Source organism: Tursiops truncatus, chromosome 14, assembly GCF_011762595.2.
Source record: "Tursiops truncatus isolate mTurTru1 chromosome 14, mTurTru1.mat.Y, whole genome shotgun sequence".
NCBI classification, from domain to species: Eukaryota; Metazoa; Chordata; class Mammalia; order Artiodactyla; family Delphinidae; genus Tursiops; species Tursiops truncatus.
Window position 1 is genome coordinate 9,733,977 of NC_047047.1, and position 22,604 is coordinate 9,756,580.

Genomic DNA, 22,604 nt, shown 5'->3' on the forward strand with positions numbered 1-22,604 from the left:
AGCTTATGCCAATTTTCTTCTTCCCTCTCCTTACCTGATACGGACTTTGAGAGCTAGGGGAATTTTTTTTTTTTTTTAAATGAGAGAAATTTGATAGCCAACTGGGACACTTTGGCTTAGAAAGTTCCCCTCAGTTCAATAAACTCAGTGATCTGAAATGACTGTCTCGATCAAGTGTTTCTTTTTACACTTGGAATCCATCAACCATACCCTTCTGGGAAGGTGTCTTTGCAACCATAATAACACCGTTTAACTGTCAAGAGGGATTAGGACCATGGTTACTTCAGCTAAAAAAGAGGCACGATTAGGGTGTGCGGCAGACACGGAGCACAAAACGTGTGACGCTCGGGGTGCACAGTCACGTTACCTTCTCTGACCTTTTTAAGGTACTCTCTTTCTCAGCCCAGGAACTCTAAAAAGCAAACAGAAATATTATGTTAATCCGAGTATTCACAAGTCTTTGCCACACCTCTGCAACTTCACTCTGTAATTAAACTTACGGACAGGATTACAAACGCTGTACAAATCCTGCACATGTAAGGAGTGAATCTCTAATTAGGCATCGAGTGCTAATGACCCAGAACCAGACTGACTAGGCGGGAGGTATCAGTGAACGATTCCTCAGAAGCCCGTGATTCTTACAAGTCAAAACTAATTTAAGAACAGAGAATCAGTGCAACGCTAACACATGCATGCAAACTGCACCAACGCAGCACCTAAACAATAAAATACCATTACGCTTTCAAGGTAAGACAGTCATGAAAATAGACAATTCTGCCAAATACCATACCCCTCGACAATTCTGTTTGCCGAGATGAGGACAGTGGACAGGGAGAGGTAGAATGAAGTACAGCTTTGCAAGTAAATATTTCCAATCTGTGCACCAAGTTTCACAAAAGCTTCTTTAAAGAAATAAAAAACCCAGAGTTCAATTAACCCCACAGAAGTATGAATCAAAGACCTTCCAGGGCCCAGCATGGTGCCTTAGCCACAGCGGGCTCTCGTGAAATATCTGTTGAATGAATCAATGTATGTACGTTTTGTATAACGAGTAAATGTTAATATACTAATGCTTTATAGGGGAAGAAAGAGAAATTCTGCATTAGCTAACTATAGTGCCAGATGAGCTTGTCTGAAATTACAGATAAGCATATGCCAAGAACATTTTCTTACATCTTTTTGCTAAAACCTCATCATTGCTGTTGACACCCCCTCCCCAGCCAAACCAGCACGTGAAATCAGTTTCAAAGTCTAATAAAAACCTCTGTAGACGATGCTTCCTCCTTCCAACTCCGCCAGGCTGTATGGCCTCCCTCCTTATCAAGAGGACTCACCTCCCAACACGGCTCCCCTCCCTCCTGCGCACGTGCTTTTCCACGTCTCTGTGCTGTCTGGGGTCCCTAAAGCAAAACCCTTCACGGATTGCCCACCACCTACCACACTCTTCACCCACAGGATGAGACTGAGATCGCCCTTGACCGTCTACAGACGACATCCGACAGGCCAGGCGGGGTCGTCTGCTCTCCTCAAGAGCACGCCCTCTTCCCTCCTGCCTCAGAGTGTTTGCTTGTGCTGACCCTCCCACCTGTGATGTCTTCTTCTCCCGTCCCAGTATGTCGAAACCCCGCTTGGCCCCCAGGCTTTCATTAGGTGCATCTCCCTGAGGACATCTTTAATGAAACAGGCTCCTGATCCTTACATGCTGCCTCCTTTAAATCTGCAAGGACCTGGATTACACATCCCCTACGGCACTTATGTTATCTGAGTATTTGCGTCGCAGGTCTAATACTTGTCGATTCTAATATTTAAGTTGAACTTTGTGAAACTGCCGTTTTTGAAGGCCAATAAATGGCTAAAGATTAGAGATTTCACACGGTTCAACCTAATATCCAGCTGCTTTTTCATACAACAGATAACATACTTCAAATTAAAATAAAAATGATATGCAGGCCCTGATTCTCCCCTGAAAACTCAGTCAATTTATCTAACAAACCATTTTGGATTTTTGCTCTCAGGACACAATTGGTGGCCACCTTAAGTCAAGGAACAAACAATAGGGAGGAGATTGCAACGGGGTAGAAGGCAGGCACTCCGTCTGCTTACGGGGTCAGGGAAGGCAGCCCTGGGGAAGTCACCTCCATAGTAAGAAAGGACAGATGAGACCAAGTTAGCTGGACAACAGACAGGGATCGGGAGACATCATCCAAATAGGGAAGAAACGAACCCCACAGAAGCCTAGAGCTGGTGTCAGAACTCATTGTGCAGTATGTCTAACCGCCTTTAGGACCCGCCAGGTTTCCATCATGATGCACACTACCCACCCTGAGCGCATCCATCAGGTCGGGCTGCTCCAGGAGCCTGGGGAAGGTGGCCAGCACTGGATTACTAATTAAATCTGAAATACAAAAGAATAGAAAGGATTTTCCATAAACTTCAGCCAATGTGTTTTATAGCAACAGACATAAAAACATGCATTCAGATTGCAATGACTGTGCCACGTGATTTGCTGATAACACATTCTACCCACGTTAACCTCTCGGAGGGCTGGAAGCTGCCCCCTTGGCCTCCATCTGCCCCTATATCCACACCCCGGGGAAGTCTGAAATGAGTCTGGTACCAAGTAGGTAAAGCTTTTAGGTGGGAGTAAAGTGGCTCTGAACAGAATAAGACTAGAACATTTTGTTCTTCTATGTTTTTTTTCCAACCTCTCTTTCCTCCTCATGAGTGTGGTGCGGTAAGAGAAATCTTCCAATTAGGAGGCGCCCACACTCTCAGGAGGCTGAGTGGGAACGAGGGGCACCAAGGGAAAGGAGGTGGAGGGCGGGCAGCTCCTGCCCAGCCTGGGGCCAACGGATGGTGCTGGATGACATCGGAAGGAATGAGGAGCTGGGGATTCTGACCACATGCCTACATACTGCGCAGGAGAATACTGACATTTCACAATCAATAGTGGCACGTGGAGGGCTGTGCAAAGAGGCCCACCAGGAAGGACACTTCAGAAACGGCAAGGGCAATGACTTCTATAATCTTGTGTCCTCAGTAGAGAAAAATCCTCTCTCTAGGTCTTACTAAGTTTATTCTGATGCGCAGATTCAAATGAAGCCAACGATTCTGAGTAGGCTTCTCCCTGCCTATAGGAAAACTAATAAGCCTTCTCCTCTTTAAGGAGTCGGGTCGTTCGTGAAGTTTTTCTAGAGTCATTGAAACAAATTCAGAGGCAAGTGACAACTAAAAGGCTTAAACTGTCCTTCCTTTAGAATTACAATTATTCCTTGAGGAATGTTGGTGCTTCTCTGACTCTAGGTAGTTCCATTTCTACCTACCTATCCAGGTGGTGTGTCCCTGGGAGGGGACTCGTGTCTAACCATGAACTCCACTTGTCCGTGAGAGCCGAGTCATCATGGGGCTCTCTCTCCCTCTCACTCGATTCTAGCCACACTGGCCTGCCTTCAATTTCAATCTCTCCAGTGCACTCCGGTTTTCTTGCCTTGGGTCTTCAGACATGCTGGTCCCTCTATCCGGAAAGGATCCGCCCCCACCCATCTCCCCTGTATGTCTAACTCCTCTCTCAGGTCTTCTCTTAAATATTCCTTGCCCAGAGAAGCCTTCCCTCATCCTATGAATTAATTCAGGTCTTCCTAGGGTACGCTCTTGTTGTGTATTTCCCTTCAGAACACTTGAGGTTGAAAAGGATTATTCATATAATTTTGTGTTTGAAGTCTGTTGCTCCACGAGAGTAGGGATGATGGTGCCTGTCTCATTCATCACTGGGTCCTGGCACAATGCCTGGCATATACTAGGCACTCAATAAAGAATATCCAATAAAATTCAACTTTCTCTGGAGGTAATTCTTACAACACATGCATATCTCTGTGCAAGTTCAATCGTGTGACAGCTCACTGATTTTTTAAAAATTACTTTTTAACATTTTACTTGGAAAAAGTTTCAAGCTGACAAAAAAGTTGCAAGAATAAAAATAGAACCGCTGAACACCTCTTACCTGGATTCACCAATTTTATTGATTTTTAAACTTCTTGCATTAAGAACCAGTTATTTTGGGTAATTTTGGTCTCTTTCCAAAAAAGATGATATACATATCAAACACGTAGTAAAAACATTATTAAAGACATTAAAGGAAAATATGATTATATCTGAAATTTAGGATCTCAAGTCCCCAGAATCTGAATGGTAAAAAGTGTATATCGTAAAGAACGGAACACGTCCGGAGCTCACACAGGATGCACGCTGAGCACAGTGCTTCGCGTCTGAAGTAAGTGATTCACACTGATGCTATTCTAAATATTTTATTCCAAATGTCACCTTCAGAAGCAGAAGATAAAGGCTGGCAGAGGTTACATTTACTCAAAGCATGATGCACTGTTGTACGTGAGGAAACTGCAAAGACTTCTCACCAGCACTGTGCACGCTCATCCTGTCTTTCAGGAGCGCGTCACCAAGAATCTGGCGGTAAAATATCAACAAATGAACGGAGCACATACTTCCAATTAATGTTTCCGGCAGTAGACTATTAAAGAAGGAAAAAAAATGTATTCATTAAACAATCCCCTATGACCCAACCTACGGTGTTTTTAAAATGTATACTTATTACTCGAATGAAGAGTTTCAAGTTCTGCTTCATTATTGAAAAAAATTTTTAATAAGTTTGAGGAAAACTTCCACTACAAGTTGACCACGTTAAACTTCAGAAAACTTTTATTTTTACGTGCGTACTTTCAAGTTGCGACTCTGGGTTACCGTTCCTGTGTTTCCATGTTCGCATATACAGCCATGTTAAATGTCGAATAAAAAATAAAAGTCATCAATTATGTGTTTTAGAAAGAACGGGACTAGTCAGCTACAAGTTTTAACAAAGCCATGTTGCCACCTCACCCGATGTGACGAATGCAGAGGAAACGAGTTCAGACTGTTCCCAGTGCTGGGTGGAACACAGGAGGGTGTGGCAGATCAGACTGAATTCTGACTCTGCGGTGCTACCTCCTAGCTATGTGATTTGAGGTTAATTATTTATTCTCCTTGTGTTTTGGTTTCTTCATTTGTAGAACACAGATAGTCATAGCTGCATCTCAGGTTACTAACAGGATTAAAATGAGGTAAATGTGGAATGCTTAATGCAATGCCTGGTACATACTGTAGCAAGGTCTCAAGGACAAGAAAATTTCAATATTGAAGTTACACTGATATCAGTTTAAAATGGACTGTAAGACCTTTAGGATGTTGTATGTAATCCTCATAGTAACCACACACAAAAGATGTATAGAATATACACAAAAGGAAATCAAAATGTATCATACCAAAAAAATCAATTAAAAACACAGGAAGGCAGGAAGAGAGGAAAGGAGGGACAAAAATACCCTTAAAACATACAGAAAACAAATAACAAAATGGCAATTAAGTCCTTCCCTATTAGTAATTATTTTACATGTAAATGGATTAAACTCCCCAACCCCAAAACACAGATTGGCAGAATGGATTAAAAAAACAGGATCCAACTATATTGTGTCTACTAGAGACCCACTCTAGATCTAAGGACATTCATAGGTTGAAAATGAATGGATAGTTAAAGATATTCCATGCAAATAGTAAAGAAAAAGAGAGCAGGGATAGCTATACTAACATCAGACAAGACAGACCTTAAGCCAAAAAGCTGTTACAATGAAAGATATTATATAATGATAAAAGGGTCAATTCATCAAGAAGATATAACAGTTATAAACATATACAACAGACATCAGAGCTCCTAAATATATGAAGTAAACAGTGACAAAAGTGAAGAGAGAAATAGATCTACAATCATAGTAGCGGACTTCAATACCCCACTTTCAATAAGGGATAGAACAACCAGACAGAAGATCAATAAGGAAAGAGAACTTGCACAACACTGCAGACCAACTGTAACTGGCCGACATATACAGAACACTCTGCCCAATAGCAGAATACGCATTTTTCTCAAGTGCACATGGGACATTCTCCAGGACATTCTCCTAACATACGTGGTCATACATTAGGCCACAAAACAAGTCTTAACAATTTAAAAGACAAATTATACAAGGTATATTTTCTTTTTTCCAAAGTACATTTTCTTTTCAACTTTTTTTTTTTTTTTTTTGCGGTATGCGGGCCTCTCACCGTCGTGGCCTCTCCCGCTGCGGAGCACAGGCTCTGGACGCGCAGGCTCAGCGGCCATGGCTCACGGGCCCAGCCGCTCCGCGGCATGTGGGATCCCCCAGGACCGGGCACGAACCCGTGTCCCCTGCGTCGGCAGGCAGACTCTCAACCACTGCGCCACCAAGGAAGCCCCCAAAGTACATTTTCTGATCACAATGGAATGAAACTAGGAATCAACAGCAGAAGGAAAACTGGAAAATTCACAAATATGTGGATATCAAACAACATACCTTTAAGCAACCAATGGCTCAAAGAAGCAATCACACGGGAAATCAGAAAATATCTTGAGACAAATAAAATGAAAATACAACACACCAAAACTTATGGGATGCGGTGAGAGCAGTGTTAAGAAGGAAAATTTATAGCTATAAATACTTACATTAAAAAAGAAGAAAGATTTCAAATCACCAACCTAACTTTACACCTTAAGGAGCTTGAAAAGAAAAACAAATGAAACCCGAAGATAGCCGAAGAAAGGAAATAATAAAGATTAGAGCAGAAATGAACAAAATGGAGAATAGAAAACTACAGAGAAAACCAATGAAAGCAGAGCTGGTTCTTTGAAAAGACAAATAAAATCGACAAACCTTTAGCTGGATTGATTAAGAAAAAAAGAGAGAGACTCAAGTTACTAAAATCAGAAATGAAAGGAGACATTATTACTGATTTTACAAAAATTACAAAGGATTATAAAAGAGGACTATGAATAATTGTATGCCAACAAATTAGATAATCTAGATAAAACAGACATACTCCTAGAAACACACAACCTACCACGACTAAATAATAAATACAAAATCTGAACAGACTTATAACTAGAAAGGAGACTTAATGGTAATCAAAAACCTGCCAACAAAGAAAACCCCAGGACCAGATGGCTTCACTGATGAATTCTACCAAACATTTAAAGAAGAATTAATACCAAACCCTCTCAAACTCTTCTGAAACACTGAAATGAAAGGAATACTTCCAAACTCATTCTGTGAAGCCAGCATTATCCTGATACCAAAGCCAGACAAAGACACAACAAAAAAACTACTGACCAATATCCCTGATGAACACTGATGCAAAAACTCCTCAACAAAATACTAGCAAACATAATTCAACAGCACATTAAGTTTTATACACTATGACCAAGTAGGATTTATTCCTACAAGGCCAGGATGGTTCAAAATAAGAAAATCAATCGATGTAATTCACTAGACTAACAGAATCAAGGAAAAAAAAAACACACGTTATTTTCTTAGCTGATGCTGAAAGCATTTGATAAAATGCAACATATCTTCATAATAAAAACACCCAACAAACTAGGAATAGAAGAAAACTATCTCAACGTAATAATGGCTGTATGTGAAAATCCCATAGCTAACCTCATACTCAATGGAGAAGACTGGAGGCTTTCCCTCCAAGATCAAGATCAAAACAAGAATGTTCGTTTTCACCATTTTTATTCAACATATTACTGGAAGCCCTAGCCAGAGCAGTGAGGCAAGAAAAATGAATAAAAAGTATATAAGTTAGAAAAAAAAGAAGTAAAATTATCTCTGTTCACACACAACGTGATTTCAATATTGAAGTTACATTGATATGTGACGAATGCAGAGGAAACACACACACACACACACACACACACACAAAACTGTTATAATAAACAAATGCAGCAAAGTTGCAGGATATAAAATCAACATACACAAATCAGTCATGTTTCTATATACTAACAATGAACAATTTGAAAAGGAAATTAAAACTTTAATTTCATTTAATAGCATATCTAATAGCATTGAAAGAAAGAAAATACTTGGGAATAAAAAATAGAAATAAAATTTCAAATATTGAGATTTCAAAATATAATCTGGAAATACAAGTGAGTGCTTTAAAACCTGACACCTGGTACACACTAAATACTTACTGAGAATACTGAGCACCAGAATTAACCTTAGCAGATACTCAAGAAAATGTCTTGAATCATTCTAAACACACATTTTCTGTGTTATTTTTAGAAATGCATGAACTCTGTCACTAAGCATGAAGAATGAGCGTATAGGAAATCTCGGAAACCTTGCGAACAATGTCCTCTACCAAGAGGAAGATGTCTTTGGGCTAAGGGAAACCACCTAAAGTTAAAGGAGACTTTAACTTCAGAAAATAATCCTTCACTCTAACTTCTAGGATGAGAATTTTAGAAGGGAAAATTAATCACAGAGGTAACATCCAGGCTTCCAGCCTGCTGAAAGAGAGCAGAATGAACGTGACCCCAGGGATGGTACAGGAGTAATGAGTTCCTATGACTAGTTTCACAGAATTTAGATACGTATCCTTGACCACTCCCTAACCCTTGCATTCTAGAAATGCCCCAAAACACAAGATAGATTCTCTTACCACACTTATATTCATATAGAGCATTTCATGCACAGAGCCAGAAGTCACCCTTTTCCAGCCCCGCTAAAATTCTGATCGTGCATAGCCCTGACCTAGATTTCAGGTTGGCTGCAGGGGAACATTTAAGCTGCCTCGATGCCACCACATGCCTTCTCGGTGTTCATGCTGTGATTCCATGTTGTTCTACACCCCGCCCTCCGGTCTATGGGACATGTGGGCAGTGTTTCAGCAGCATGCCCAAACTCATGTCTCATGCTGAAAAACAGACATTAATTCTACGAGGGGAAGGGGTGGAACCTTCCTTCCATTCTCTCCTCCCCTTCTCTCCCAGATCGGCCTGCTCTGTCTGGCAGGCATCGCGGCCAGCCTGCAGTGGAGGCCTTCAGCGCCCACAGTGCCGGCACTCCTTTCCTTCTGGTACCTCCCCATAACACGAAGCAACGCTGCTGGCTCTTTATCAGAGCTTCCTTTAGGGAAATCCTTTGATTTTCCCAAATCCAAGGTGACCAGGAAGCTCTGAGCTGAAGAAGTAAAGATATACTTCTTTCTGACCTCACAGACAGACCAACAGAAGGGCAATAAACATGATACTGGGCCCCCGGCAAGCAACACTATTACTTCATTTATTTTTAGCAATAATACAATGGAAGTAAAAGAGAAAAAAAGATGGCATACATCCAGAGAGCAAAGGAAAATAAACAAATTTGTAGCAAATTTATATACAGGCATGTAGCCTACTGCCACAGACCAGTATGTCTCGGTATTCAGAACCCGTGCTCTGGGAGTCTGGGTCTAAATTCAGGGCTTTCCCTCATCAGAGGCTTAAAAGCATGCATTTGGCCAAATCACACCAAGTTAAACCCCATCAAAAAAACAGCTCCCAAATCAGAAAGGCAAGTCTTGGTGAAACAGGAGGACCTATCTGCTCCCTCTTCCGTCTCAGCTGAGGGTCAACATGACCAGAGTTATCTCCATAAAAGGAGACCCAGGGACAGGATTCTGGTGCTGTTTCTTTGGTCAAGGAGACGAGTCCACGTTGATTCATCGGATTTTCACAGGGCTCCTGACAGCCAAAGGAGACACACATGGAAGACTGCTGGCTGGTGAGAGGGCAGGATGAAGCCAACCAGCAAGGATACTGGGGAAACTGGGCACTAATGCAGATTATAACTGGGCTTCCCACACTTGGCCCTGCCCGCAGTTTTGTAGGTCCCTTGGCATAACAAAAAGAGCCCCGTCCTTTCTCCTTCAAGCAGAGAAATCTGGCTAAACAAAGATGAAGGGTTTATTCATTTATTTTTATTTTTTTTAACGTCTTTATTGGAGTATAATTGCTTTACAATGGTGTGTTAGTTTCTGCTTTATAACAAAGTGAATCAGTTACACATATACATAAGATGAAGGGTGTTTTTGTTTTTGTTTTGTTTTTTCTTTTGCGGCACGTAGGATCCTAGTTCCCCAACCAGGGATTGAACTCGTGCCCCCTGCAGTTGAAGCGTGGAGTCTTAACCACTGGACCACCAGGGAAATCCCAAAATATGAAGTTCTTAAGCAAGGGAGAGTGGGGACAGAGGCGGGATGGGCGTTTGGAGGAGTGGAGGAGGAGGGCTGTTGGTAGCATCATCCGCCTTCTTTCCCCACTCACTGCAGGTGGCAGGTCAGGGAGAGGAGACTGAGAAGGGTCAGCCCCATCTCAGGCTCCACCTCCAGGGTGCACAGGCCTGATTCCAGCCTCTCATCCTGGACCCACAGCACAGCCCTCGCACCCCAGCCCATGGCCCGGCAGTAGGGCCCAAGGCCTCTGGCTTCACCATGCCCACGGTCTGCCCCTGGGAGAGCCTGCCTGAGGCCGGCGGGCCCTGAAGCCCACGCTGGACACCACCAGGAGAGCAGAGCGCATTTCTGCATCAGGCAAAGTGGAGCGGCAATTTCAAGACGGTGCTCAGGTCTCTCTCGGGGCTCTGGGAGGAGACAGGAGCGGACACCAAGACGAGGTGGGGGAGGCCAGGGACCGCAGAAGGCAGAGCGAGCGCCCGACCACTTTTACACCAGCAGGAAGAGCTCTACTTGGAAATTATTTCACAAACATTTTTCGGGTGCCTACTGTATGCTGTAACCAACAAGGGCGCAGTTCCTGACGTCAGGGGATGAGGACCTGGGACCCTTCTTTGAGAACCCAGCATGCAGAAGAACGTTCATTGCTTTGGGGGAACGGGCCCGCCCATCTGACCGCCGCACACCCAAGTCAGATTTGATCTCTAGATTGTAAAGCGTATCTGCAAACTGATATTTGGGGCCAAAGAAACACTATTAAGAGCTGTGCTTGACAGACACGCTTGGGAGTGCTTCGGACTCTCGAAAGCTTATCAACAAGGGGGGTAGCGGGAGGCTGAAGACGTAGGAAGAATGAGGCCAAACAGGATTCTAGCTTTTCTTCTACAAAGACCGCTACTGTGCTTCTTCTATTAATCTTGAAAAATAAAAACTGTCCAAGGAAAGATTGGCCAAAAGAAGGGAATTTATAGGCTCTATGAACATCCAGGAAAAAAAAAAAAGCCAAGAGGATGAATACTACCCACGAACACATAATTAATGGTTATTGAAAGATTTAACTGTTAACACTATAATTATAATACACATTTCAGTACTAGAGATAAGAACAAGGGATATTTAAACTGGGAGCATGATCTAGAATGAGAAAAGCAACCATTCACAGAGGTGGGCCAAGGTTCCCTGCTTCCTGATAATCCGCGAGCAGAGAGCAGGTCACTGTGGGACCAGTCAACTGCATCAGTCTCTGTTCCCGAGCCACGCTCCTCCCTCTGCCCCTCCTGTCCACTGCGTACTCTCCACATCTCCACGTCATCACTGGCACCTCTTCCAAACCTTCAAAGCTTCTTTTGAATCCCCCGATCCTACCAGCTACATAGCACATCCTCATCTGAACAAATGTGATCACAGTGCCAGCCACCTGTCATTGTATTTACATTTATCTAGACATATGATAATAGTAATAGCTATAGCTGTTTATAATATAGCTATTACTATATAAGAGTAATAATTATAGCTGCTACTTATTGTGTGTTACTGGGTGCCACATACTAGCTAAGTGTTTTATATATTTTCTTTTCCTTAAACCTCTTTAGTGCTTGATGGGGTTAATACTATTATGATGTCCATTTTAAAGACGTAGACCTTGAGACCCTGAGAAAGATGGTAAATGACTTGTCCAAGAGGTTACTGAGTTAGAGATGGATCGACCTGGGATTCTACCAGTGCAAAATCTCCCTGAAGAAAATGCAAATTAAAACCACCAACAGCTACCACTAATCATTTATTAAAATGGGCAAGGACTTCTCTGGTGGCACAGTGGTTAAGAATCTGCCTGCCAATGCAGGGGACACAGGTTTGATCCCTGGTCCAGGAAGCTCCCACATGCCGTGAAGCAACTAAGTCTGTGTGCCACAACTACGGAGCCTGTGCTCTAGAGCCCGCAAGCCACAACTACTGAGCCCAAGTGCTACAACTACTGAAGCCCGCGCCTAGAGCCTGTGCTCCGCAACAAGAGAAGCCACCGCAAGAAGCACATGCACCGCAACGAAGAGTAGCCCCTGCTTGCCGCAACTAGAGAAAGCCTGCGCGCAGCAACGAAGACCCAATGCAGCCAAAAATAAATAAATATATAAATAAATAAATAAATAAAACGGGCAAAACAGAAAAAAATTGATCATATCAAATGTTGTCAAGAATACGGAGTAATTGGAACTCTCATATGTGGCTGGAGAGGGTGTAAAATGGCCTCTAGTCATATTGGAAACCAGTTTGGCAGTTTCTTATAAAGTTAAACAAACACCAGATGATCCAGTAATCCCACTCCTAAGTACCTACACCCACGAGAAAGGAAGACATGCCCACACACACAAAAACTCTTACGCAAATATATAGAGCAGCTTTATTCATAATTGCCCAAAGCCAGAAACAACCCAAGTATCTATCAACTAGTGAATAAATAAACACATTAGGGTATATCCACCAAATGGAATACCAATTAGAACAAAAAGGAAAAAATCACTAGCACAGGCAACAGCATGGGTGTATCTCAACTGCGTTACACTAAATGAAAGAGGCCAGACTCAAAAGGCTATGTACTGTGTGAGTCCATTTGTAGGACATTCTGGAAAAGGCAAAACTGTTGGGAAAGAAAACAGAGGAGCAGTAGCCTGAGGCCGGAGCTGGAGAGTTGATTACAAAGGGGCATCAGTTCACTGTTTATAGTGATGGAAATATTCTCTATCTTGACCGTGTGGTAGTTATATGACTGTATATACTTGTCAAAACGCAAAGAACTTAAACTAAAAAGGGCAAATTTTACTGCGTGTAAATTATACCTCAACAAACTTGACATTAAAAAAAGTTCCCCAAAGTTCCCTGAGGGTAGGACTGTGGATGATAAGTCCCGTTGACTCAAAAGTTTCTATACTATTTCTGACCGCATCTATCATTTGTGCTAACTGGTAAACAGAAGAATAAGCTAATCTGAAATGTATTATTATTCCATTTCCCTACTGATCCTTGGCAGAAGAATTAGTAAGGAAAAAAAATAATTAACAGAAGGTGACCAAGCACGTGGAGAAGCCAGAAACAGAGATGGTCCACAAATGCTGAATGGGCCCAAGTTCACCGGACAGGTAACAGCAGGTACCAACCTTAGCATGTTCCTTGATCTTCTGTTCAAAGATCTCAGTTTTACTAGAAGCTGAGGCTGCCTTCTCACTGTCATCATCTGATGGAAAACACTACCATGTGCTTTAAAAAAATAAAAAATACATCTCAAAACTTTAAGTGCTTAGGCAGTGAATATAATAGAGTATTTTATATACATTTTTTTATATATAAAAATAAGACAAAGTTTTTTTCAGCACCAGTGGGGCTGAATTGTATGAGAGGCAGCAGTCGCCCATACGCCCTAAATGGACTGATGAATATGATGTGCCCTAAGGACCTTCAGAATGCACCCAACCAGCCCACCCCTGGAGCTGCCACTACATCAGATACCGTGACAGCATCACTGCTGCCAGATGACAAAGAAAAAGGGAGTTTAAAAAGCACGTCTGACTCCAAGTAGAACCAGCTGCATCCCACATCCCAGCTCCTTCCTGTTCCAAGAAGGTGGGATTGGCATTGCTGGGGTGGCAGCAGTGCTGTGTGTCCTAAATCACGAAGCAAGGAGCGGGATGTCTGAGGACCTAGAGGGGAGTTTCAAACCCATCAGGCTCTGAGCTCCAAGAGGCAAGGGCCATATCTGCCTTACTCTCCATTTTCCCTTTATCTAGCACAGTGCCTGGTCAATGAACACATTAAAAGATGCTCAGTATTTTTGGAGGGCAACCTGGTATGTATACCACAATTTCAAATGTCTACACCCTTTGACCTAGCAATAGGCAATCACTGAATTGGCCTATTCTATTAATTCTGTGGCCCAGTGTTCAACGAAAAGGAACCAATACAGGGTCCTCATGCATCCTAATTTCCTACGTTAGAGTCTCAAATATGCTACCAAGAAAATAAGCACTTAGATAAAAATGATTAAGATTTTAACATCAAACGACATATTTTAAAAAATGTGAATTCACGTGAAAAGTGTTACGCTTATTATACTATAGGTATCTTCTCCGATGTATCTTCTGCTTGTTTAATCTTTAAGGAAAGAAAGCAACACAGAAGAGTGGTACCTCTTCTGGATACTGAAGGGTCCACTTCAACACCTTTTTCATAAGGGGTACCTCCATTCAGGAAGAGTTCATAAGTTCTACAAAAGAAAAATATACCATGATGGATACGTGTTACGGACATTGAGAAACAGTAGAGTCAGTGGTGGAACGTTTTTTAGCACAGACGCATTCACAGACATTTTATTTATGCCTCATTGGTAAATGAGAATGAAGGTTGTTGACACCTCCATGGGGTTATCATCTCAGTAAATAAAGTCTCTTTCTTAACTATGAACCACAGAAAACACATTTTTCTACATAAAAATGAGAAAGATTAATTAATGTCATTAAGGTCTTTTGACTTTAATGACTCCTGTTATTTAAATGCATTTTTCAAATGTTTCAAATCATCACTGGAAATAAAGCTATTATGAATTCATACTATTTTTAAAATATAAAAGTAACAGGTAGATTGTTGTAAAAAGTTCAAATGGCATACAAATGATAAACAAAAAATAAAAAATCCCTCCCCCCTTCTTTCCCCCCTAGTTTGGTAGCCCCTTGTCCTATCTGTTTCAATACAAATGGAAACAAACACATACATTTAAACAGTAAATCTTAAACTGACACACGTTTAAAGTTGCTTACTCTGTAAGTGTGGAAGCAGAAGGTAAGAGGCCTCCTTAATCCTGTGGCACCACCTCCCCAGTTCTGCTCGCCAGAGACAACCTCCGGGAACAGTTTACACACACGCACATGAACACAGCTCTTTGCGAACAGAAGTGGAGTCAGCACACACACGATTCTGCAACTTGCCGTTTTCATATAATAATATACATTGGAGATGTTTCTGTATCAATACATAGGCCTCCACCTCATTTAAAAAATAGCTATGACTTCACTTTAAGAAGGATTGGATAAACACACTTTTCCCTCCCACTAAGCACAGTGAAAAACCCTGAACAGTATTAAAGACAAAAAACAAAAGCAGAAAAACAAAAACAACCCACAAGAAGCCTGGGCCTCTCCATCTACAGGCAGTGGCTGGGGAGGTTGGGTGTGATAGAGTGCCCCTCCCCCTCCCACTGGGGTAACATCAGAGGAGGGCTTTTACCTCCGTCCAGTGGTAAGGAGGTCACGCCCACCCCTGCAGTATCAGTAAAGATGGAAGAGGGGTGCATTATCTGAATTAAACCTTTGGGCTTGGGAACTATTATGATCCCATTTTAAAGATGGGGGAAGTTGAGGCTTGCAGACAACCTGCTTACAGTTACATGGACAGAGCCCAGGCTACAGCCCTGAATTTTACCATTCCAAATCTGGGATCTCAATCATCATCCTAGTGACTGCCCATCTGTATCTCTTCTGTGGGTTTCTTATCTTCCAGGCTTAGATTTGTGTGTGTGTGTCCATTTTCAAATTTGGATTGGCCTCTTCTTAATTTTTGAAGGCTCTTTTTGTATTAGGGATAATAATCTCGTGACTGTTATGTATATATTGCAAATGCATTACAAATATTTGTTTTTGGTCTTAAATTTTAAATTTGTTTACAGTGTCTGCTGCTACAATTTCCATGTACCACCTACGGAAGAAAGGCAGAGTCACGGAGGACCTGGGGACCCCAGACTCAGCTTTCTCACTCTTTGGCGAGAATGAGGCTCTATTTCAGCACTGTGAAATGTACTAATACCACAGGAAATCACTGGAAGAATATTCTCAGCAGACAACCGGTGCAAATATCTTTTAAAATACCGTGGCTACCTGTGTCATTTCTTCCCCGCTAGGATGAGATCATGTGTGCTGTTTTCATATACTACCTAAAAGAACATTAAAATCAACAGTAAAAGCCCTCTCCACACAAGTTACTGAAATGTAAGTAATACACTCTGGAAACCTGAGGTATCTAGATTCTAAAAAAAATGAATTTCCACAAAATTACCCGTTTGGAAGGAATATATAAGCCAACTTACTTTGCTGGAATAGGAATTCCACTGGCATCAAAAAGTTTAAGAAACACCCAGCCACAACTTAATTCTCCTCTCTCACCAGTTGACTAGAAAATAAAACAAAGTGTATGAAAATTAATGTCTGAATCAGTCAAATCTATAAGCACATACCAAGTTCTTCTAAAAGGAATAAAACTAGTATTTGCCTTTAGAACTAAAAAATTCTTCACAAGAAAACAAAGTGAAACCCAGTGGAGTCCCATTTGACTTGCAGGCCAGACGGTAAAGGCAGGATATAAAATGAAAACCTCTTGTTAAATTGCTCCTGAAAAACCCCTAAAGCTGATGATATGACGACTGTTACTATTGCTTCTTGAGTGACATAAATATGCAGTGGGATGATTCCAGATCACCTCAATATACATGAGCGTAGGAGGCTCTGTCTCAGTAAGAAATGGAATGAGCCAATTAAAGCATTCAAGGGTCCTTCTGCTCAGAACTTAACCCAATGTCAACTGTCAGAGGCGTCTGGGGTTCACCTGGGGGACCTGCTCCTGTCCTACCCACCCGCAGCAGACGGATGAATTTGCCTTAAAGAAATGAAAGGATGGTATTACACCATTATGGTATTACACCATTAACATAATAAAACATACAATGGTATTACATATGATGGTATTACACCATTAACATAATACAAATCTCTGGGTTATCACGAGGCCCAGCACACATTCTACACCTATCTATGGAAATACATAATTATTACCACAGAGCCACACCCACTGATTCAATAGTCTACATGATGTAAATGAATCCAAGTTTCTGGTGTTCCCTTTATAAAAATTACCCCTCTGCCAGGTCCCTTCATTAGAACGCTCATTTACGAGGTTAGGGGCACTCTGACCCTCCAGGACAGAGCTAAAGCACAGTGCTGCAAGGCCGCTAGCATCTTTTATCACTTTCTGCAAGGTCTTATGTTTTTCCAATCTTCATTCTTTAAAAGCACTGGAGTTCGCTCAAGCTATAAATGTAAACAAGTACACTTATTTTAAACACTAATGGAAAAGTAGCATCATAAAAAAATTAGAATCACTGTCACTCTCATTCCTCAAGAGATTAAAATTCTGTTACACATAAAAACCTCGATTATTTTACTAAAGACAGACATAAGGGAAAACTTCCCCTTTGACACGTTAGAAAGCTGTATCTTTCAACTGACATACATTGCGAATATAAGAAATTCCAAGTTCAAATAATATTCCAAGATCTGGAGAAGAAGAATTGGACCTGATGAAACAGTCACCATCAAGCAAGCAGGGCAAGATGCCAGTAACCTGAAATGATAGCAAAAACGAAAATTACTAATAAACATGAAAAATGGTTGGAGGATAAACAATGAGGTCCTACTGATAGCACAGGGAACTATATTCAATATCCTGTCATAAACCATGATGGAAAAGACTATGAAAAAGAATGTATATATATGTGTAACTGAATCACTTTGCTGTACAGCAGACATTAACATAACACTGTAAATCAACTACACTTCAATAAAATAAATTTTTTTAAAAATGGAGGGAAGGTTCAGCTCTATTCATCTATAAATAGTTTATGCCGCTGCATCATAATAAAGGTCTTTTAAAGGAAACAAAAAGCAGATGGACTGGACTCATCTATACCAATGATTTGAAATTTTAAAATATAATTTTTGTGTTGAAGAAAACTACCTTTACGTTCACTTACTCTATGCTTAGAGCAGAGGCTAATGTGAAACAAGCACTGTACCAAGGTCTTCAGAGGTATCACAAAAATAGTTTGATAAGATTTTTTTGGTGGGGGGCTGTGCCACGCGGCACGCGGGATCCTAGTTCCCCGACCAGGGATCGAACCTGTGCCCCTTGCAGTGGAGGTGCAGAGTCCTAACCACTGGACTACCAGGAAATTCCCTGATAAGATATTTATATTTATATTAACCGCTGTCCTTTGGAAACAGAACTAAAATTGCAGACTGCACACACACTTGCTCAACTTTCCTCAGGCATGCCTTGGAAATTTTCCTTTCCTTCCCTTCTGCCCTTTCCATTCCCCCTCCCTGGACAACTACATCCCTCTTCCTTGCCTATAAAATCCTACCCATCCTTCAAAGTTTAGTTTCTCTTCTATAAAACCTGCCCTGAGCCTAAGGACTAGAATTAATTTCACCCTCCTCTGTGCTTCCACAGCACTTGGATCCCCACGTGCTGCCTGTGTGACATTACGTTCTGCCTACGTGACAGTTATCAAAAGCACCCACTCCTTAGAGCGACTCCAAGGATTAGATGAGAAAATGCACATCACGGCCTACCTCAGCGCCTGGCACGCAGTCAGAGCTCCATAAATAGAGGATACTGGTGTTTATGTGTCTTCTCTACTAACGTGTAAAAGCTCCCACAGTACCTAGGAAGAATGCCTCACACCTAAGGACGCTTAATTTCATTCAACAAAGCAACATACACATATTATTTATCCCTCCAAACAGTTCATCTTTATATCCAGGAAAACCTTGGAAAATTCTACCCTAACCACTTCACATGCACAGAGACGCACTATCAGAACTGTGAAGTACTGTGTCAAAATGGAAGCAGTAGGGGGACTTCCCTGGCGGTCCAGTGGTTAGGGCTCCGCGCTTCCACTGTAGAGGGCACGGGTCTGATCCCTGGTTGGGGAACTAAGATCCCGCACTCCGCGCGGGGCGGCCAAAACATAAAAAAAATAAAATAAAAGGAAATTAACACAAAAAACAGTAGAACAATTATATTGTTACAATTTAAAGAAATGTAAGCAGTAGGATGCTTAGAAGATCAAACTGGACTTGTAGGAGTCGCGTGGTAGACAAGTGTGGACACACACAGCCCACAGGCGAGGTGGCCGGGCCTCCCCCACATGCTGTGTCCTCTCAGTGAACCTCTATCTTGCTGTAAGATCTTCTGATGCAATAGGAGAAGGTTAATGAAGGGTTCTCAGGGGCAGTGACACGAGGGAGTTAGTTGTGGGAGGGAAGTAATGAAACTCTGGAGGTAGAAAAAAAGTAAAGTAAATAGAACTATAGAAAATTAATGTTATTAAAAGAACATAAAGATATCTTCGTCTCCACTGGCATCTATGTGGCACTGACTCGGTGGTTTCAAGCCACTTAACCTCATTCCAGCCTTTGTTTGTCCCAGTCTTGACAGTCCCTGGGTGTACTGACCAGTTCCCTAGGCGTCACCCTTGATTTTTATCTGAAGAAAGCACAACTCTCACGAGCACAGTTGGAGACTGCATTTTTGAAAAACATTTCGTAAGTTTTCTCTTTCTGTTTTCATTTTTCATCAGAGGGAATTTTCTAGAATTAAACCTTGTGATCCATTGAATGAGATGATTCATAGGCATTATAACTTTGGTGAGTCAGAAACATGAGTAATTGTTATCAAAGTCCTCAAAGAACATTAATCTGAAGATTCAAATCTGGCCCCATATATTCTGTGTTAAATACAAATACATTATTTCAGGAACGCACTTTGACAATCCTGCCTTAGAAATTAATCATATAATACTTATCAGGTAAAAGAAGTTCACGTTTCATTCCATTCTTCTTACTTCCATTCACAAGTAAGCAGGTTACTTACCTGGGGAGAAAAGGTCCATGTTTTGGGTTTCTTAGGTTGCCACGTGGCCCTGACTGTATGAATGTTGCTCAGAACCTGAAATGAGATTTTCCCATTTGAAATCATATTGTAGAAAGCTCTTTGAAACATGATCACTTCCAGGTCCCAAACAGTTAACAGTGGGGCAGAGGGAGAGGGGGATATTTCATTTCTTACTTTGTGTAACTCTGTAATTCTTTTTTCTTTTTACATCAAGTATTATACATACATAACATTTAAAATGATTAACAAAAAAACAAGTGTTACAGCGCTTATAACACAACGGAAGAACTGATAAATGAATTCAGACTCAGATCTCTGCACTAGTGATAAACTGTATTACGTGAAATACTTAATATATGAGATAGATTAACCAGAAAATTCAGAGAAATTTTAGGTATGAACGACCTTTTAAGAAATATGACCCACAAGAGCATTTTATGTGCAATCCATTACCCTACCATCAAGAGAGACACTGCTACCCTCTCAGATACACGGTTACAGTTTTCTTCAAGATCCCTAGGCCTATAAAGTATACTTTTCCTGGAATTTAATCTCTTATAAAATGCTATTGCAAGACGTTAGTCCTATAATATATACAAATCAATAGAATACAAAAGGAGCAAAAACTGTAAAAAAAAAAAAAAAAGAGTTCAAATTCTATAAAGTTATGGCCAAAACTGACATTTTCCAGAAGAACAGATAATATACAATTTTTATTTTAGACAAAAATATTTTAGTATAGCATTTCTAAAACTAAGCTTTAAAAATAATTAGAAATCATCCTGAACGTGTCCTATGAGGTCAAATTCAATTCACTGCCCTCTGTGTTGCTATTGGCAAGCAACTAGGAGGATCTTATGGGCAGCTAAGTTGTTTTCCACAGAGAAAGTCTCCATTTCCTTCCACAACTAATATAAATGAATTTATTTAAACCCTTTCTAAAACGATATATATTCTCAGACTGGGCTCTTGGAGTACAAACTCCTTTTGATTACTATCTGGTGTCTAATCTAAGACTGCATTTTATTTATTCCAAGGTCCTTCTTGGTTTTTCAAGAAGTGTTCCCCACTTCTAATATCTAAGAAGTCCCTTGCAATCATTGAAATTGAGATCTCATACTATCTCTGCTTTTATCTTCTCAACTTGGAGAATGCTGATTTTGATTGAGGAAAAACTTCCTCTGCTTGATAATTTTACATCCTTCTTGAGTTACTGACTCTGAGAGCTAAAAAGGACTTAGTCCAAACATCTCATTATACATTTGAGAAAACTGCCTCGAGAGAGGATGAATGATTGGCTCAGAGCATAAGGATGAAATAATCAAGGGTTCAAAATTTTAGAGATTTTTCCACTTAGCAAACTGCATCAAGAATGCATAAGGGGGGCTTCCCTGGTGGTGCAGTGGTTGAGAGTCCGCCTGCCGATGCAGGGGACGCGGGTTCGTGCCCCGGTCCGGGAAGATCCCACATGTCGTGGAGCGGCTGGGCCCGTGAGCCATGGCCACTGGGCCTGCGTGTCTGGAGCCTGTGCTCCGCAACGGGAGAGGCCACAACAGTGAGAGGCCCATGTACAGAAAAAAAAAAAGAATGCATAAGGGGGACCTCCCTGGTGGTCCAGTGGTTAAGACTCCGCGCTCCCAATTCAGGGGGCCTGGGTTCGGTCCCTTGTCAGAGAACTAGACCCCGCATGCCACAACTAAATATTCCACATGCTGCAACTAAAAGACCCCGCGTGCCGCAACGAAGATCCTGTGTGCCGCAACTAAGACCCGGAGCAGCCAAATAAATAAATATTTAAAAAGCAAACAAACAAAAGAATGCATAAGGACTTCTGCTCAAGATGAATTTATGCTTCAGCACAGCTGCTCTGCTCCAAACATAAAGTAGTGCCACTTAAAAAGACAGAGGAGGACCCAAAAGTGAGATGAATATTTCAGTGGCCCATAAACAGAAGAGAAAAACAAAGAATAGGGCGAGACTAAAACTGGGGGTCTCCTGGGCTCTGAGTCTAGAGCGGGACGTGGTGACAAGGAGCCGGATTTGTATGTTACAGAGGCTAATGGTACTCAACACATGATAGAGGAACAGAGACTGCCTTATTGCTTGAAGCCAGTAGGGTGAAAGAAAGATGGTGGCCAACCTTCCTCCTCATAGGAAGTAAAGAGTCTAAGCAGGAAGGACAAAGATGGAGCCATGACACCAGGATCAGAACCAAGTAAACAAGTGAACCTTTAAGTGAATCGCTGATGTCCCTGACATCAGCTTAGATCAAGAACGCTAAACTTCACTGTAAGATCTGGTTCTGGACTGGAGTTTGGAGGTAGCAACCACAACACCATTAGATTGGTGGGGCTTGGCTGGTGGGGGAAGGGTAAAATATCTTCTGCATAAAATGTGCTTCTAAGGACACATGAAGAAATCAAATACTTACAATACAAGAAACAACCCAGAGCATAGATATTAACAAAATGTCACTATACATAATTACATATTTACTGTTTTTTAAAAAACAGATTTGTTTGCATTAAAAAAAAAACCCAAAAAACTTCTAGGCAACGATGACAAGATGGGCCAGTAGGTAGGTAAAGCATGTTAGTATCTTTGGTGTGTTAGGAGAAAGAAATACGGAGTTTAGATTTATGAGAATAATCTACAGTTAAGTGAGTAGGCTAAACATTTACATATTGCAAACTGAGAGGCTTCAATAGAACTAA

General features: G+C 41.4%; 1 protein-coding gene across 10 annotated transcripts in view; it reads right to left on the bottom strand.

The window, feature by feature from the left end:
• The window catches only part of LOC101328570 (nephrocystin-1), a 99,410-nt gene that overhangs the window by 40,537 nt on the left and 36,269 nt on the right, over positions 1 to 22,604 (bottom strand). For all 10 annotated transcript variants that reach the window (XM_073791107.1, XM_073791111.1, XM_073791110.1 and 7 more), the window contains 8 exons: positions 19,870 to 19,944; positions 17,446 to 17,556; positions 16,247 to 16,329; positions 14,298 to 14,374; positions 13,272 to 13,371; positions 4,413 to 4,525; positions 2,322 to 2,395; positions 368 to 412 (listed from right to left, as the gene is read on the bottom strand). In XM_073791107.1, the coding sequence (XP_073647208.1) occupies positions 368 to 412; positions 2,322 to 2,395; positions 4,413 to 4,525; positions 13,272 to 13,371; positions 14,298 to 14,374; positions 16,247 to 16,329; positions 17,446 to 17,556; positions 19,870 to 19,944 (678 nt within the window). The remainder of the gene's footprint in view (positions 1 to 367; positions 413 to 2,321; positions 2,396 to 4,412; positions 4,526 to 13,271; positions 13,372 to 14,297; positions 14,375 to 16,246; positions 16,330 to 17,445; positions 17,557 to 19,869; positions 19,945 to 22,604) is intronic.